Genomic DNA, 19,964 nt, shown 5'->3' with positions numbered 1-19,964 from the left:
GTGAGATGACATTACATTCATTTGTCGAGTAATGTGGCCGCGACCTTTCAATTATATAACAGCGTTGCCACTTCGTCTACATTTTCCTATTGCTTGGTGATAAACAAAATAATTATTATACAGTTAACTGGTCATATCGTGACGCCTTGTAAATGTTTTTTTATCAATTTATCAATTAACGAAAAAATATTTTTGTTCAAATCTATTTATTAGATAAACTAAACTTGCAGTTCACACATTTTTTGTGGTATTTGTTTTGAGAAACATTATGAATTATTGTGAGATGACATTACATTCATTTGTCGAGTAATGTGGCCGTCAATTATATAATACAGCGTTGCCACATTTGCTTGGTGATAAACAAAATAATTATTATACGGATAATTGGTAATATCCTGATTCACTGACGTCTTATGAACTAAGGTAAACTAAACAGGAAGTTCATACTTTTTTTGTGATAATCGTTTAGAGAAATATTAAGATATTGATATATTGGTACTGTTCCTTTTAATTAGGAAACGGCGCTGCTGCCACATAGTTAATATTCCCCGATCGTTTGGGATAAATATAGTGTTGTAATAATGAAGACTTTCAACATTCGATTTTCATTACAACTTTGCGAATCTTTTAAAAACAGACTTTCAAGGTAGCTCATTTTGAAGATTCTTTCTGTACGTTTTCTTAAAAAAATTGGCTGTTATTCATCTTTCAAATGTTTCAAATTTCCAACGATTCAAAAGTTTCTTTGACGAGCGATAACTTAGTAAATATTTCAACTATAAAAACAAAAAAATACAAAAATCTTCCCCAACTTATATACTTCAACTTTGTTCTAAATGATTTTTTTCTCATAAAATGCATAGTCCTTCAGTTGTTATTCAAAATATGTTGAAAAACATGCATTTTCGGTCGAAAACTGGAAGGTTTAATTGTAAATAGCTAAAAAATATGCACAGAACGTTTTTTACTCAAAATAACTCGCCTATCGATTTCTGAGGTTAGTTTGCAATTTATTGATTACTACCACCAGTTTTTAAGCACATAACTTAACTTTCAATTTGCATCTTTTAATATTAAAAAATGAAAGTATAAATGTTTATTCAGCTGAAAAAATCTGTTTTAATCATTGGGCGCATAACCGAATGCTCAGATCACATCTAGAATTCAAGTAGCTGCTTGTGGATGAGCATTGCCGTGAAGAAAATCGATGACTTTATTAACTATGCCCTCTCCAGTATCGAAACCACTGTATAATTTCTTAGTTTCGTTTGTTTCTGTCAGGATTTTATTAAAATTTCTTACCCAAACTTATGATAATTACTGCGTTCCTCATTGAGTACTTTGACAGGTCGTCTTCAAACGCTTTAACGCTTTCCATCACTCTTAATGGCTAACCCGATATGAATTTTTGTTATTTACAGCGTTTTTTGACATATTTTCAGTTTTACTTTATGGTGAAGTTGGCAACGACAAACATGGCTACTATATTTGTTTCTTCCACCGTACAAACCCGATTTAACAACCAGTGAATTTCAACTTTTTCCAGAATTGAAGACGTGGCTAGGAGATCGAGAACTAATATCCTTAAATTGACGTCTGAAGGGTATTGCAAAACTTGTAAAATAACCTCAAATCTATTAAATTTTTGGTGATAAATTTATTGTTTTTTATTTTCCACATTTCGGAGGCTAGAACAAACGCCCACGTGTCAATAAATGAATATATAAAAAAAATTGAATTTTTTATTCAAGAAAAACCTACAAATACAATTTCAGTCAATTTTTACAATATGGCAGCAAGTATTTGCAGAAAATGTATCATTTTCTCATGTTGAAATCTTGAAAAATAAATAAAAAATCATCGGTACGTCCTGCAAATACCTAACTTGTTTAAAAACACCGGGAAAAAGGCAATTTTTGGAAGACATCATTCAGTTTATATGGACTACAGGCTACTCTTAATAATAAGAGCTTGAAGGCACTCGTTGCAGTAAACAATAGCCGGAGTAGTTTAAGTTGGCGATACTAAATAATGGAGCTACCTTGTACATGTACGGCTCTTGGATGAATGGCGTGGCCGGAGCAGGCTTCCACTTACAGTAAGCAAATTTTCTAGCTTGATGTACATGCTATAGTCTTCCAAGATGGATGGAAAGTAGTCTGCTCTCAAAAGAAATTCTGCTTAAATTGTTGAAAAGCAGAGACACACATTATTGGATTTTCTGTCTGCCTTAGCAATCTAGTACTTCACTTGGAAAATGGCGAAATTTGACTGGTGACTGACCTTTTAACCGGACACGAGTATCTAAGGCGCCATCTATACGCTGTGGGTATTAAAAACTATCCGGATTGCTGCTGGTGTATGGAGAAGAAAGAAACCGGACATTGGCTGGTAGTTTCAACAATTCCTGACCTCCCAATAACCTAACTCTAAGGGCAATGTTCTAGTGAACTTCTATAAAGAACCACTTTTTTATTTATATTAAACGAGAAGATAAAGTTTTTTGTTGTATGAACTTAAAATTATGAAAATTAAACTACGACACTTTTGTTTAGACCATCCAACATTTTTTAAGGATATCCGCAGCCTTTTCTGCAATCATTATTTCAGGAGCCATTACGTTTCCGCTTATACTGACCGGAATAACACTTGCATCGGCAACTCTTAATTTATTCACCCCGTATACTTTCAATTCCTCGTCGACAACTGCGTCTTTTTCGGTTTTTAAGCCCATTTTAGCCGTGCCGGTGATCTGACCTCTGGTTACTGACATGTACCTAAAAGAAAACATTAGACATTTCATTTAGATCTAGAATATTGAAATTGAGACCAATGAAAGGAAAATTTGATGATAAAAGTTGAGATGGTTCCCAATTTTTTACCAATTTCACCTAATAGCATTTCGAAACCTATAGGATACTCCATAGGAAACGGAAGAACAGCAACATAACAAGAATCAGCTCAATCATTATCCTGATACTATCCTGAGTTAAAAAAAGGATATTTCTACTATTTCTACCAAAACGAATAAACTAGGATGAACAATGAGCAGCAAAGAAGACTGATGAACCCATCGGATGAGATCTGAGTGATGGTAAAATGTTTTGATGGGTGTATTTTAGTAGTATGTTTGGTCTAGCACATACTTTCACCTATCATCAGGACTATAGGTATATTGTCTAGTATATCAGACTCTGAACGTATTTCAATATTGACTATTGAAACTTCCCCTCCCTCTGGCGTCTGTGGAGCCACCCTTTAACATGATTAGCGGGAAGAGGATCTAGCTATACAATCCTTTCTTCAATTTCTATCTGACTATTGGTTATTTTCCTTTTTGCTTTTTTTCAATACGAATTTTTTTCAGTATTTCAGTCACAAAGCGTTTTCTGATGACAACATGACACCACTAGTGTGACTTCTAAGGTACGGAAAAGCATGTCGAAGCCCGAATATATCAAGAATACAACTAGGCACCGTCGTTTACTCTTTCGCAGCTTGCGTACCTTTGGGAAATCCTCATTTTTGAACCTGTTTGGATAATCCTTGAATCATCCGCATCTAGAGAACATCTGTATGAGTTGGTATTTATATTGCGGGATGGTTGAGGCGTCTTATCTCATTTGCGTTCCTTCTTGCTTTTTTTCCATACGAAATTCTTTCAATATTCAGTCACAAAGAGTTTTCTGATGTCACCACATCTTCCACTACATTCCCAAGCGACTTCTAAGGTACAGAAAAGAATGTCGATGCCCGAACATATCAAGAATACAACTAGGCACCGTCGTTTAGTCTTTCGCAGCTTGCGTACCTTTGGGAAATCCTCATTTTTGAACCTGTGAGGATAATCCTTGAAGCATCCGCATCTAGAGAACGTCTGTATGAGATAGCAATTATATTGCGGGATGGTTGAGACGTCTTATCTCGTTTGGGTTTCTTCTTGCTTTTTTTCCATACGAAATTCTTTCAATATTCAGTCACAAAGAGTTTTCTGATGACACCACATCTTCCACTACATTCCCAAGCGACTTCTAAGGTACAGAAAAGAATGTCGATGCCCGAACATATCAAGAATACAACTAGGCACCGTCGTTTACTCTTTCGCAGCTTGCGTACCTTTGGGAAATCCTCATTTTTGAACCTGTTTGGATAATCCTTGAATCATCCGCATCTAGAGAACATCTGTATGAGTTGGTATTTATATTGCGGGATGGTTGAGGCGTCTTATCTCATTTGCGTTCCTTCTTGCTTTTTTTCCATACGAAATTCTTTCAATATTCAGTCACAAAGAGTTTTCTGATGACACCACATCTTCCACTACATTCCCAAGCGACTTCTAAGGTACAGAAAAGAATGTCGATGCCCGAACATATCAAGAATACAACTAGGCACCGTCGTTTAGTCTTTCGCAGCTTGCGTACCTTTGGGAAATCCTCATTTTTGAACCTGTGAGGATAATCCTTGAAGCATCCGCATCTAGAGAACGTCTGTATGAGATAGCAATTATATTGCGGGATGGTTGAGACGTCTTATCTCGTTTGGGTTTCTTCTTGCTTTTTTTCCATACGAAATTCTTTCAATATTCAGTCACAAAGAGTTTTCTGATGACACCACATCTTCCACTACATTCCCAAGCGACTTCTAAGGTACAGAAAAGAATGTCGATGCCCGAACATATCAAGAATACAACTAGGCACCGTCGTTTACTCTTTCGCAGCTTGCGTACCTTTGGGAAATCCTCATTTTTGAACCTGTGAGGATAATCCTTGAAGCATCCGCATCTAGAGAACGTCTGTATGAGATAGCAATTATATTGCGGGATGGTTGAGACGTCTTATCTCGTTTGGGTTTCTTCTTGCTTTTTTTCCATACGAAATTCTTTCAATATTCAGTCACAAAGAGTTTTCTGATGACACCACATCTTCCACTACATTCCCAAGCGACTTCTAAGGTACAGAAAAGAATGTCGATGCCCGAACATATCAAGAATACAACTAGGCACCGTCGTTTACTCTTTCGCAGCTTGCGTACCTTTGGGAAATCCTCATTTTTGAACCTGTGAGGATAATCCTTGAAGCATCCGCATCTAGAGAACGTCTGTATGAGATAGCAATTATATTGCGGGATGGTTGAGACGTCTTATCTCGTTTGGGTTTCTTCTTGCTTTTTTTCCATACGAAATTCTTTCAATATTCAGTCACAAAGAGTTTTCTGATGACACCACATCTTCCACTACATTCCCAAGCGACTTCTAAGGTACAGAAAAGAATGTCGATGCCCGAACATATCAAGAATACAACTAGGCACCGTCGTTTACTCTTTCGCAGCTTGCGTACCTTTGGGAAATCCTCATTTTTGAACCTGTGAGGATAATCCTTGAAGCATCCGCATCTAGAGAACGTCTGTATGAGATAGCAATTATATTGCGGGATGGTTGAGACGTCTTATCTCGTTTGGGTTTCTTCTTGCTTTTTTTCCATACGAAATTCTTTCAATATTCAGTCACAAAGAGTTTTCTGATGACACCACATCTTCCACTACATTCCCAAGCGACTTCTAAGGTACAGAAAAGAATGTCGATGCCCGAACATATCAAGAATACAACTAGGCACCGTCGTTTACTCTTTCGCAGCTTGCGTACCTTTGGGAAATCCTCATTTTTGAACCTGTGAGGATAATCCTTGAAGCATCCGCATCTAGAGAACGTCTGTATGAGATAGCAATTATATTGCGGGATGGTTGAGACGTCTTATCTCGTTTGGGTTTCTTCTTGCTTTTTTTCCATACGAAATTCTTTCAATATTCAGTCACAAAGAGTTTTCTGATGACACCACATCTTCCACTACATTCCCAAGCGACTTCTAAGGTACAGAAAAGAATGTCGATGCCCGAACATATCAAGAATACAACTAGGCACCGTCGTTTACTCTTTCGCAGCTTGCGTACCTTTGGGAAATCCTCATTTTTGAACCTGTGAGGATAATCCTTGAAGCATCCGCATCTAGAGAACGTCTGTATGAGATAGCAATTATATTGCGGGATGGTTGAGACGTCTTATCTCGTTTGGGTTTCTTCTTGCTTTTTTTCCATACGAAATTCTTTCAATATTCAGTCACAAAGAGTTTTCTGATGACACCACATCTTCCACTACATTCCCAAGCGACTTCTAAGGTACAGAAAAGAATGTCGATGCCCGAACATATCAAGAATACAACTAGGCACCGTCGTTTACTCTTTCGCAGCTTGCGTACCTTTGGGAAATCCTCATTTTTGAACCTGTGAGGATAATCCTTGAAGCATCCGCATCTAGAGAACGTCTGTATGAGATAGCAATTATATTGCGGGATGGTTGAGACGTCTTATCTCGTTTGGGTTTCTTCTTGCTTTTTTTCCATACGAAATTCTTTCAATATTCAGTCACAAAGAGTTTTCTGATGACACCACATCTTCCACTACATTCCCAAGCGACTTCTAAGGTACAGAAAAGAATGTCGATGCCCGAACATATCAAGAATACAACTAGGCACCGTCGTTTACTCTTTCGCAGCTTGCGTACCTTTGGGAAATCCTCATTTTTGAACCTGTGAGGATAATCCTTGAAGCATCCGCATCTAGAGAACGTCTGTATGAGATAGCAATTATATTGCGGGATGGTTGAGACGTCTTATCTCGTTTGGGTTTCTTCTTGCTTTTTTTCCATACGAAATTCTTTCAATATTCAGTCACAAAGAGTTTTCTGATGACACCACATCTTCCACTACATTCCCAAGCGACTTCTAAGGTACAGAAAAGAATGTCGATGCCCGAACATATCAAGAATACAACTAGGCACCGTCGTTTACTCTTTCGCAGCTTGCGTACCTTTGGGAAATCCTCATTTTTGAACCTGTGAGGATAATCCTTGAAGCATCCGCATCTAGAGAACGTCTGTATGAGATAGCAATTATATTGCGGGATGGTTGAGACGTCTTATCTCGTTTGGGTTTCTTCTTGCTTTTTTTCCATACGAAATTCTTTCAATATTCAGTCACAAAGAGTTTTCTGATGACACCACATCTTCCACTACATTCCCAAGCGACTTCTAAGGTACAGAAAAGAATGTCGATGCCCGAACATATCAAGAATACAACTAGGCACCGTCGTTTACTCTTTCGCAGCTTGCGTACCTTTGGGAAATCCTCATTTTTGAACCTGTGAGGATAATCCTTGAAGCATCCGCATCTAGAGAACGTCTGTATGAGATAGCAATTATATTGCGGGATGGTTGAGACGTCTTATCTCGTTTGGGTTTCTTCTTGCTTTTTTTCCATACGAATTTTTTTCAGTATTTCAGTCACAAAGAGTTTTCTGATGACACCAAATCTTCCACTACATTCCCAAGCGACTTCTAAGGTACGGAAAAGCATTTCGAAGCCCGAAAATATCAAGAATACAACTAGGCACTGTCGTTTAGTCTTTCGCAGCTTGCGTACCTTCGGGAAATCCTCATTTTTGAACCTGTGAGGATAATCCTTGAAGCATCCGCATCTAGAGAACACTGTATGAGCTCCTAGTGGTTGACCTTCTCGGCCGGCAATATGATCTTATTTCTTTCAGAAGAATAAGAGTCAAAAGAAAAAGTGTAAAAGTAGATACGGAAGAAGTTTTTGAATAAAAATTCAGATACATAAGAGGTGAAAATCTGGAGGATGAAGGGAAATTATATGACGATAGAAAAAGAAGTAGAAGAAACGATAGGGACAATAAAAATAGAATCGAGTGGAGGTGACAAAATAAAAACGTAAATGATGAAATATTTAGATACTTATTAAATGTAACAGATTTTTCTCAAAAAGTATTCCATATTCAATTTCTATCTAACCATCAAAAAATCCTTTTGTCTTTATGACCTTATTAGAAGTGATGGATTTTGATGAGACGGGGCTTGTGCCAATATCAATTATTGTATTTAAAATCGATTTCTTTTTAATTTTGTTCTTCAACTCCTAATTTCATATGTCACCATATTCTCAGCAATTATTCAATCGAACAGGATATAAGTGATCTTTAAGAGCAAGAGATTCTTGCCAAGAAAAATTTCACTTCCCATTTCTAACCATCAAAAAATCCTTTTGTTTCTATGACCTTACTAGAAGAGTTGGATCTTTATGGGAATGGTGGATGTTTCAAGGTCGATTCTTATTTAAAATTGATTTGAACAAGAACCAATTGAATGTTGAATATGGAATACTTTTCGAGAAGAATAAATTCTTTTCAATTCCAACGTTATGTTGTATGAAATTTGTATGACTTACTTAATAGCACATTTCCAATATTCATCGTTGAAAATAGCTTGATCGCATTCTGGAATTTTTTCTTTTACCAATTTAACTCCAAGCTTCTGCATAGCGGGGCCGTTAATCATATTAATTACTTTTCTTATACCAGCCAATAAGGTTTGTACGTCGTATTCGTCTTCATCGCCTAGAGCATTTGGATTAATGTAGGGTTGATGATAGGGATCCACGTCGTCGAGTTTTAAGTAACCTTGAGACTTGGGACGCAGTAGAACTATTTCCACGTTAAAACCTTCATAAGCTTTGCAGAAGATGTCGTGGAGGTCTTTACGTAGATTGGCCCCTTTGAAATGATAGCAACCTAAAACATTTTATCGCATCGTTATAAAATTCTAGGGGGTAATCTTGAATAGACTTTTACGTAAACAGAACATTCGAAACACTATATACAGTTGTATCGATGTTAGTTTTAATTCCTTCATCAGATAAATAGCCCACGAAAGGAAGTGGGCTGTCAAATGCAATGAGATGCAGACTACACAGTTAAAGGCTGATTGTCTTGACATTGAATTGCCTTTTCCACGTCTATCTTCACAAAATCAAGGTGCAATGTGGAAACTCGAACCATCTAACAACTGAAATACCGGCTTATTGAACATACAGGTATTTTGAAATCTATTGAATACCCATTATCAACAAAAGATAAATTGACATTATCTGAAGAGGACGAGAAGGATGTGAAACAACTTGTTGCTAATTGCTAGATGTTAATTGCAGTGAAGATGCTACATTAGATGAACTTTTGGTATGGTATATGTACGTCAATCATCAGGAAAAATACCCGAAAAGTTCTCAAAAACACAACAAGTGACACACACTTAAATGGTTTGACTTGGCTCAATGTCTATTGCGAGATTTTGGCATTTAAAACCATTATTCCTTTTTCACTGTCACTGAACATAGAAAGAGCTGCACAATCTCTGGCAAACTCCTCCCACCAACCTAATGTGGATAACCAGTTTGAAGGAAGGTGAATTGGAAGACGTGGATCAATGGATTGGAGCTACCTAAGTTATCTAATCTTCCTCCTAAAGTTAACCGACACACATTGTAAGTTTTATATAGAAAGCTATCCACCATATAACCCTGATCTGACTATTCTTTTTCCCGAAGTTGAAGGTAGAGTTTAGGATGCAAAATATTCAACAGCTACGATGAAATCAAATAAGGATGTACGAATATTTTGACTATAAAGATACATCGTATTTTCATAGTGGCTTTAGTGAGACGTTTTGAAAAGTGTATGGAAATAAAATATTGAAAAATAATCACAGTTCTTTTCTTATTGCGATTGTCTGCAATTTTGAGATTATCTTACCTCCTTTGGGATGGGTCTTTTTAATTAATATTTGGACGTCGGGATAGGCCGTGCTATCCCTTGAAAATTCCGTTTTTATATATCCCACCAATTGCAACCCTGTTGTACTTAAAGAACCTTTTCCGTAACGTAAATATTTAATTATTTCTTCGTCGGTACTATCGTTAATCCAAAACAATTTAGAAACAGTACTCGTTTCGTTATTTTCGTCTTTAATACCTCCATGTTTGTGGTAAAATTCACTCTCATAATCTTTTCCTATTTGGGGAATGAATCGATGATTTTTATTATGAAAACGCCCTTCCGATATGTGAGCGATTTCAATAGCAGGATCTTTTTTGTGATGGTAATCGTCCTTAATATTCTGGTAATTGTGGTGACTTTTACTGTTATAATTATTTTCTTTAGTATAATCTTTGGAATCATGTTCGTTGCGTCTTTCTATCGAATCGGATGTCTCGACAGTTTGAATGGATTGTATGGAATCTTCAATTGCGTGTTTCACGTGCAAGGGATCGTACACGAAGTTGAGACCGACGAAGGAAACTTGATCTTTGAGTTGCTTCCCTACTGCTAAATCAGCTATGGGCTCGATTTCGAAATGCTTTAGATCTTCTTTTGGACCGACACCTGTAAAAAAATTATAATTTTGTTTATAGTGGAAAACTAGTTGGAAACTTATCGCATTACATTAATTCTAACGAACTACAGACTGTTGAAAAAAGTACTGGATATATAGAAAGAAGAAAGTAGGAAGAAGAACAGAGGATATGAGAGAATTTCGATACATAAGTTCAGAACAAAATGAAACGGATAGAATTCGAACAAAGGTAACTTTAGAAGAAGCATTAAAAAAAATATAGTATGGAGAAGCAGGAGAAGGACGATGGAAAGTAAAGACCACAAATGGTAGACAGAAGAAATAAAGAAAATGGTTAAACAGAAAAAGACAACAAGGAAGAATGATATTAATGATATAAGTGAAGAAAAAATCAAGAGAGAAATTGAAAAATTAAAAGAGAAAACATTGAGAAGGGATGAAGAATCAGCAAATAATTATAAAGACTGTAACAGAAGCTTTTGGAACAAAATTAGAGCAGAAGAACAAGAAAGGAAATAAGAAGAAGAGATAAAAGAAACACGGACACATATTAGAGGAAGAAAGAATAAGAAAAATTTAGCTGCAGAGGCAGAAACAATAAATTAAGAATTAGAGGATAAACGGGAATTATAGGACGATAGAAGGAGAAAAGAGGAAATCTTGGAAGAGGAAGTGGAAGAAGCGAGAAGGAAATTGAAAATAGGAAAAGTGGGAACATAATTAAAATGGGTATCGATTGATACATCTAAAATCATATACGAGAATCAACGAGGCAAAGATATTGAGTCAGCCAACCAAACGAGGTGGATTGAAAAGTTTGTCTGACTGAAATCAGCAGACGAATATAGAATTGAAGTAAAGAAAGAGAAATGGAAGTGATAAAAGTAAGCAGATTACAGTAAATCCGCGAATCTTCGTAAAATTGATTAGACCAAGGCACACAAGTGTATTTTAATTAGAATTTAACGCAGGAAAACTTTTACTTACCAGATAACATCAGAAGTTGGGCACTATTTATAGCACCGGCTGATAGAATAACTTCTTTAGTAGCTTTTGCTAGGAAGACTTTTCCATCGTGAATATAAGCAACTCCGTTAGCTTCTTTGGTAATATCGCTGATGAGTACTTCGACGACTTGACTGTTAGGTAATAATACCAAATTTTTTCTTTGTAAAATAGGTTTTAAGTAAGCCTTAGCTACACTATGACGTTTTCCTTGTTTCGTTATAACTTGCGGTAAACCCAAACCGATGTGATCTCTACCGTTGTAGTCGATGCGATCCAAACCGCATTCCAAACCTGCTTCGAGGAAATGTTCGGCTAAAATCGGGTCACTTGGGTACAGATTCTCCAAATGAATTGGGCCACCTGAAAGCAACAAACCAAATATATTCACTTCTTCCTGTGTAATTATTTATACTATTAGTTGATTTAAAATAGTACAGAGGAGAACGAAAAGTACTAAATAATGACTTAACCTCGTTATAAGTATGTTTCTAAGATTTGGGTGTATGATTTTAAAACTTATTGGATATATTTGATTGTAATATTTGGTTTAAATTGATTATTACGAGGTGTGGCTATAAAGTAACGAGACTAGCACTGCTACAGAAAAAGCACGCATTCGCGAAAAGTTAGCGGCTGTTAGATATTTAACCTAAAACCTACTTTTTCGGTTGCAGTGACTACCGCGTCTGTAGACAAACCAGTATAGCCGTCGCTTTCGTTTGTATAATTGCATGATTTACCGTAAAAATTATCGATAGAGCAACGAATTGTTGTAAAACTGCAACTGAAACTTATAATTTATTGAAACAAGTGTATGGTAATGAATGTTTGTCGCGTCCTCGTGGTTTGAGAGTCGTCTAAGCGTTTTCAAGATGTCCGAGAAGATGTTGAGGATGATTTACTTTTGGGTCGTCATTCAAGTGACCGTCGCGCTATTGCTGATTATATAAGAATTCATATTCGCCGGATCTTGAATCGGACGACTTCTACTTCTTTCCTAAGATCAAATCTGCATTAAAAGATTTGAGTCTGTTGAAGCTGTGAAACAGACTTCCTGCGCTGTTTCGGACAATAAAATATTCGCATGGAGCGATGTAGGGATAGAATGATACCTAGTATATTAACAGAGGATCATATTAATTCTAAATGTACCAAAATGTGAAAATCTAATTGTTGATAGCGAAGAAGATGAAGTGAATTTCTTTTATTTACCATAATGACGGAATTTTTTATCCATATCTTCGACGCAAGCATCTTCAATTTTTCTGAAATATGGTAAAACATTTTCCCAACACCAGCCTCTCATTCCGCTATCAGCCCAGATGTCGTAGTCTCTGGGATGTCCTCTTGTGTATAACAAATCGTTTATGGCCGTATCTCCTCCTAGTGCTTTCCCCTTAACTACTAAACATTTGTTATCAACAGAACCTGAAAAAAAAATAAATTGTATGCAATTCTTTACTTAGAATTTCTTTGGTAATATTCATAGTGAACAAACACACTGTTTACATCACCACTACATCAATATTAACAATCACACTGTCTGACGCGCGTTTCGATAACCAAGTTATCGTCTTCAGAGACAATTTACCTTCAGTCTCTGAAGACGATAACTTGGTTATCGAAACGCACACCAAACAATGTGATTGCGAGCGAACTTTCAGTTTGTTTTTTTGTTGTGTTAATGCTTTGGCAATTGAGAAAAATACGAACCAAACTACTTTTAGAGCTTAATAGATTTTTTTCTTATAATAAGTAGTTATCGTCGTCTATTTGGAAGGCGAGCGGGTCACCAAATTACTGGAAAATCACTGAAAACTTGCAACCTCGACGAAGATGATTGTATAAATACGGTTGACATTGCATTTTTGTACGAACCTTGTATTCGTACAATAACAATGTGTGAGATATCGATACACATCCCGTACAAGCTTTAATTTTTGTTGGGGTAACAGAACGTGGTGGTGAAAATGATCTGATTGCAAATACTCTGCTCTGCACACATTCTAAACTGAAATTAAACGATTCTGGGTATAAATTGAAATGTTTGAGAGAAAAAAGAAGACATTCTATAAAAAAATTCCTGAATTTTTGGTGAATACCCCATCGATCTTGCTTGACACCATCATATATCTTGAATTTTCGAGGAAAATGTATTTACCCATCTAGATGGTCTTTTGCTGTAGGGTTTATTATGTTTGCATGCTCTTGTTTATTTCTATTTTTTCGATGTAATTGTTGCTGTCTATTTCTAGTTTATAATTTTCCTACTTCAACAGTTTATTGTTGCGTTTATAATTTTATAAATTTCATAATAAAATTAACTAATTAAATGCAAACTTACCTAAACAGGCGTGTTTTTGGGCACATGTCTTATATCCCCAAGTGTATCCGGTTGTTTGCAGCTGCGGCTGCATAGCCGGTACTTCTGTTATTGGCGTTTCCAAGCCTCCTGCTTCTAGTACTAATATCTTCCATCTTGGTTCTTCTGACAATCTGTGAGCGAGTGTAAGACCAGCGGTACCACCTCCTACTATCACGAAGTCGTATTCTTCGGCATCTAGAAAAAAAAATTTCAAATAACTACGTTAAGATAATGATTAAGAAAATTAGAGAGGAGTTCAACAAGTTTTGCCATGTTCAAATTTAGGCGTACGAATTTTCACATATGAAAACACATTCTGTATTATGTAGTTTTATCTAGATATTCATTACAGATCAAAAGTTTTTGCTTATTCTATAATCCATTGATTGAATTTCCAAATAATGCACTTCAACAGTAACTATCGGTTGAAACAAACCAAACCATTGACGCTGAATTGAAAATATTTCGACGTACCTTTGACTACAATGTGGAAAAATCCACCTGGAGCTTTGGTGATAGATTTCTTTCAGGGTTGCCTCGAAAAATTACAACTGCTGATGGTAAACGTATTTTATTGATTGGTAGACGTGATCGACGACTTAAGTGCCTAGAGATAGCAGATCAATTCAATGAATCTAGGGATCTGCCTTCTAAAATGGAAAGGAAACTGAGAGAAGAAGGCCTTTTTGGAAGGGTGGTAGTGGAGAAACTTGGTAGACAGGTAGCAGTGGACTAAAAAACAGAAAAATCGGACTCATGAAGAGTGGGAAACAATTTTATAGAGTGATGAGTGAAAATTTGAAGTTTTTGCGTCTAAGACTACTTGAGCGTTGATCAAAGGAAAAACTGATCCATGGGTAATTCTAACTATAAAATACGGCAGATGCTTGACGATGTTTTGGAGGAAGGGCTACTGGAGACCCGGTAAAAACTGAAAAGATTATTGTGGATAAACTGCTGTGGGAAGCTGGAATTTTTAGAAATGTGCCAGTGAAGAAACCTCTTCTAAAATGTTAAACTAAAATTGAGAACTTGCAGTGGGCTAAAAAACACAAAAATTGGACTCATGAAGAGTGGGATAGAAATTTATATAATGATGAGTGGAAATTTGAAGTTTTTGCGTCTAAGAGTGCTTGAGCGTTGAACAAAGGAAGAGCAGATTCATGGGTAATTCTAGCTGTAAAACTCGGCAGATGCTTGACGATTTTTAGAGGAAGGGCTACTGAAGACCCGGTAAAAATTGAAGGGATTGTGGAGAAAAAACGCTATTAAAGAATATAAAACGAAAATGTAGTACATTCTGACCAGCACTTAATAGAAAATTTATCTTATAGCATGAAAACGATCCCAAGCATTCTTCGAAGCTGTGCAAAGAGTTTTTATGGAAGAATGTACTGAGTTGAGGGGCAATTTGGACAAGGGAAGTCAGAAAGCAGTGTCCTAGTTCCACTTCACATCTTTGGAATATCCTGAAAAAGGAATGGGATCCAAATAGACGACAACTATTTCTCGAAGTTACAGAGAATCCTAAAATTGTGCATCGAAATAATAAAACCAAAAAGGCGTTTGTTTTGTAATGTTACATCATTCAGTTTTTCTCGTTAATGTTGATTATATTGTAAATATTGAGTGGAAATTCACTTCGTATGTGATGTTTACTTCAGCTAACTTTGAATAAAGAATATTAAATAGAAAATGGATCTGGAAATTCCAACATAGCTGATATAAATCATTTTCTAGGAAAACTTTATGCACTCCAGCTTAAATTGTCATTGTGTCAAAATACATAATCGAATTTTGCAATTTATTCAAAACCAATATTAAAATTAACACGTCGACTGCCAAGACAATTTTTACAATTTCATTTAATCGTTGAAAATACTAATTCAAATACAAAGTTATCTAGTAGTAGTTTAATTATGTAAAAAAAAATTTGAGTTATTTCGTAGTTGACAGTAAACGTGTTAAAAATTGTTGAATTTGTGAAGTCAAAATGCTCATAAATAAGAACTGAATCAAAGTTCGTTGTCATTTGAACTCACCTTCACGTGAGAATTTTGTATCTAGTTCTAATAAATCGGTTATTAACCTTTACGAATTGAAATATATATATAAACAGCACACCGCGTTATTTGCTAGTATAAATTTGTTGCATTTATGGTTTACCAAAGCCTTGCTCTTCAAACTCCCATTTTTAATAAAATTGATACATTTTGGTAAATTTTGTAAAAATCATTTATCTTAATAACCGGGTATTAAATCATCTAACATCTAATGGGTTTCATAATTTCGAACAGAATTCCACAATTCCAAGAAATTTCTTTTGGTTATTGGAGACAATACTCCAGAATAGGATTCATGGAATGTTATGTGTCATCAGTACTGAATTACGGAGTGGAAACTTGGACCTTGAAAGCTCAAATGATCAAAAAACTTGAGGCATTTGAGATGTGGCTCTATAGACGCATCCTGAAGATATCCTGGACTTTCAGAATCACCAACGACGACTTACTAAGACGCATTGGTCGCAAACGAAAGCTGTTGACAATTATTAAACATAAATCTAAACTTCCACTTCAGAATAGGATTCATGGGATGTTATGTGTGATCAGTACTGTTGGAAACTTGGACTTTGAAAGCTCAAATGACCAAGTTTGGACAAACAAGCTTAATACAAAAGAGATTAGGGTATAAAGCAAAAGAGAGGTTCAAAAGGAGTGAATTAATTGAAAGAAGTCGATGTAAAAATTTTAATAGCACCAGTAACATTCGGTAACAGATAAGATCGCTTGAAACTCAAAAATAACCGGAATTTGTTTTTAAATATATTTACAAATATTTACAAAACAACCTTTTCCCCTTCAAAATACTCTCCATTACAAGTAATACATTTCCCCCAGCGGTGCTTCCACTGTTACAAACATTGTTTGAACTCATCTGTAGAGATGGCTGCAAGCTCCTGTCTCGTTCTTTTCTTGAAGTTTTCAATGTTTTCAAATCTTCGTCCTTTCATGTCCCTTTTCAAGCGTGGAAACAAGAAAAAGTCGCACGGAGCCAGGTCAGGCGAGTAAGGTGCGTGGGGCAGCGGAACCATGTTATTTTTAACCAAAAACTGGCTAAAAGTGATGGCTGCGTGTGCAGGTGCGTTGTCATGTGGAAGAACCAGTCATCTGTTTGCTGTACCGAGCTCCAAGTTATTCCACTGATTTCAGACAGTTGATGAATTGTCTGTCGACGGTCTGTGCGCACATGCCCTCGAATTCTTTCAACAGTTTCATCGATTCGGGCAGTTGATGGACGTCCAGTGCGAGGTTTGTCATCAATCAACATGTCGCCATTTTTAAATCGAGAAAACCACTCATACACTTGAGTTTTCCCCATAGCATCATCTTTGTAAGCAGTTTTCAACATTAAAACAGTTTCAGCAGCGTTTTTACCGAGTAGAAACAAACGTTGTTCGCTTAAACTTGCCATCATAAAAAAACGAAGCAGCAGTGAAACAGCACTAGCAAAAACGGTCACTAGTGACGAACAGAACGTGGCAGGTCAACGGCACGCGCGGCAATGATCTGGCGACGAGTTGCGCTATACAAGCCCTAGCTGCAGAAATCAGTACTAAAAAAGCTCCACCCATGGCAATGCTATTCCGGCTACTTTTGAGTACCCCCTCGTATAGAACGAAATTACAGTTTAGTAAATCAGAAAGCGATAGAAGGAGAAGAGAAAAATAGAAAAGTAGATACAGAAACAAGAGTAGTTGAAGATGATTTCTGAATAATGAAATTTGGACAGACTTTAACGAAAGTACAAATTTACGCAGCAAAAAGCTAGTTAAGTATACAAAAAAAGTACTTACCTCCCAATGCCAAAGTATTATTGAATGTCGACTTTTCATAATTCTTCTGTTCGTATTTATAAGTGTCAGACCATTGACACAAACTACCGATACCAGATCTAAATTGTTTAACGTATTCGTCAACAATATCGAAAGGTGAAAAATCGGCCTTAACAGTGAATTTACAAATACCCAAAATTAAAAGAGTTACACTTGACCTCAGCATCATCTTCACGGATTGCTATTTCTTCGACGACTGATTTGATTTGTTGATTTTAGCGCTTTATAAGCAGCTTGCGCTTTTTTTTTCCGTCAGTCGGGATTTTCCTGTGACTTTTTCTTTTTGTAGACGTTAGAGTCTAGTGGACAGAACGTATTATGCGTTAATTACCAACCGGTTTATTTGCAGAAACCGCTGGGGAAGGACCATAATTAAAAAAATGATGTAGTATATTATAAAAAAAATTATGCATGAGAATGTTACGCTTCGTTGGAAAAAATTAACAAACACATATTAAATCGATGTATAAATATCGAAAATATCGTATTTAGTACGAGGACAGATCGATTTTTTTATGTGTGCGAAAAAGACAGATGTGCATTGGTAGCTTGCATTTCTTCAAAAGAAGCAAACTTGGGGTTTCTGAGCTAGTTCGGTAGATCTAACAAGTACTGCTCTAGATGACATTATGTTAGACAGCTCGGATGAGCATCTGCCGTGGTATTGAGCGACATTCTATGACCTTCTATCTTGGTATGCTTGGGAGTCGAGCTTCGAGGCGAGAAACACTACAAGGATTAACGAATCTGTGCCTTGTGGAAGATTAGAAATTGTTGAGGAGTTAACAGGTTTTTGTTGAGCTGCCTAGCTTCTTCAACCCTCTACAACCTTATTTGCTATGTTGTTGATATTTTGGTCCAGACAGAACCAATGCAGAATCACATCAACTTGGATCTTTATTGCGTTAAATTTCATTCTACTCCATTACAGAATGTTTCCAAGATCAATACTGACACTAGATTGGATGTTAGCCAAGTTTATTGGGGCAGCTAGTTCGAAATAAAACACCATATACATCGATTTGACAGTTTTATCGAGTATATTGTTGATGTACAGGTGAAAGATGGTAGATGATAACACTAAAGTTGACCGTAAACCCTTCTGAAATCAGTTAGGAGTATTTTAATTTGTTCAGGAGGCTGACATGCCAAACTCTGTCAAAATCCTAAGTGTATTTTTTAACTAACGCAATCGTGGGGCAAAATTCTAGGAGTTTTTCCGTTGTTTTTGTAATCGTGGATCTAAGACAACAGACCAGAGATTATATAGCAATAAAAATATAAGTTACTAGGGATAAATCGGCGTCAATAAAGGCATAAAGGCTAACGTAGTTTTGTCTACCAATACAAAGTAATTTGCTTAACGTACTAAAAGCTATTTTAACCGAGGCTTGCAAAAAATGTATGGAAAATTGAATCAAACATTGACAAGCAATTTTCCTGATAAATAAACACCATAATTTTGTTTTAGAACTTCTATATTAACTTGTTTCATATAGAAAGTAATTCATTCAAACGATATTGTGTAAGTCAAAAGCGATTAACAGAGTAAGTTGTATAGAGTTTCACGAATATACGTAGTGCTGTCCAGGAGTTTTTCATATAGAAAATGAAGTGCGTTCGCAAAAGTCTCAAGTCTCAACTTTCATTTTATTGTAGTGGAGTTCGAACGACCACTCAATCAAATTGAAAAATGTCTCAAATTGAGTTTCTCGCTGCTATAAAATTTGCAACTAAAGAAAAATTAACACCAACACAAATCAAAAATAGAATGGAGGCTGTTTATAATGACTCGTGTCATTATTTTAAAAATTAAAAATTAGTTTCAGTTGTTTCGCTGGGGAGGAAAATAATTAGAAGATGATCCAGGTGCCGGAGGTCCTGTGACCGCCTAAAATATAAGAAATTACAGTACAGACCGGAATTTCAAAAACAAGTGTTCTGAAGATCCTAAATGAGCATTTAAGTATGACAAAAATTTGTGTAAAATGTCGAGAGCGATTTTAAAAACTTTACCGACGAAAGTGTATTCTGATCAATTATAAAATCATGTTACTATGATTCAACATCCTAAAGAGATTCTATGGAATGGCACCGGAAAGGAGAACTCGTACAAAAAAAAGCAAAGGTTACGAAAAGCACCAAAAAAGTGATGGCTACAATATTTTCGGATTGCGATTGATTTTCAGCAATCAAACGCTTTTTATTCTAGGTAGTTTCGGCAAAAATTGCTCCAGTCTACACTGCTTTGCTTTCCAAGCCTTCACAAAGATTAAACACCCACTATATAGCCCTGATCTGACTATTTTTTTTTCGCAAAGCTGATGGCCGAGTTAAGGGGTCAAAAATTTAATAGCGACTATGAAATTAAACAGACGGTGAACATTTTGACTCTAAACATGCATCATATTTTTATAGTGTCGTAGAAGCTTTAGTTAGAC

At 36.1% G+C, this 19,964-nt stretch overlaps 2 protein-coding genes across 2 annotated transcripts in view; one reads left to right on the top strand and one right to left on the bottom strand.

Moving 5' to 3' along the window:
- The window catches only part of LOC130901607 (flotillin-2), a 255,397-nt gene that overhangs the window by 2,533 nt on the left and 232,900 nt on the right, over positions 1 to 19,964 (top strand). The window lies entirely within an intron of this gene.
- On the bottom strand, positions 1,730 to 17,723 carry LOC130901596 (glucose dehydrogenase [FAD, quinone]-like). Its single transcript, XM_057813077.1, has 7 exons — positions 17,485 to 17,723; positions 13,608 to 13,823; positions 12,476 to 12,691; positions 11,243 to 11,623; positions 9,655 to 10,284; positions 8,295 to 8,637; positions 1,730 to 2,777 (listed from the first exon to the last, which is right to left on the bottom strand). The coding sequence occupies exons 1-7, from the start codon at positions 17,690 to 17,692 to the stop codon at positions 2,552 to 2,554; spliced, it is 2,220 nt and encodes a 739-aa protein (XP_057669060.1). The 5' UTR covers positions 17,693 to 17,723; the 3' UTR covers positions 1,730 to 2,551.

Source organism: Diorhabda carinulata, chromosome X, assembly GCF_026250575.1.
Source record: "Diorhabda carinulata isolate Delta chromosome X, icDioCari1.1, whole genome shotgun sequence".
NCBI lineage: Eukaryota > Metazoa > Arthropoda > Insecta > Coleoptera > Chrysomelidae > Diorhabda > Diorhabda carinulata.
Note: the sequence above shows the minus strand (reverse complement) of the source record. Positions and strands in the feature narration are given on the sequence as shown.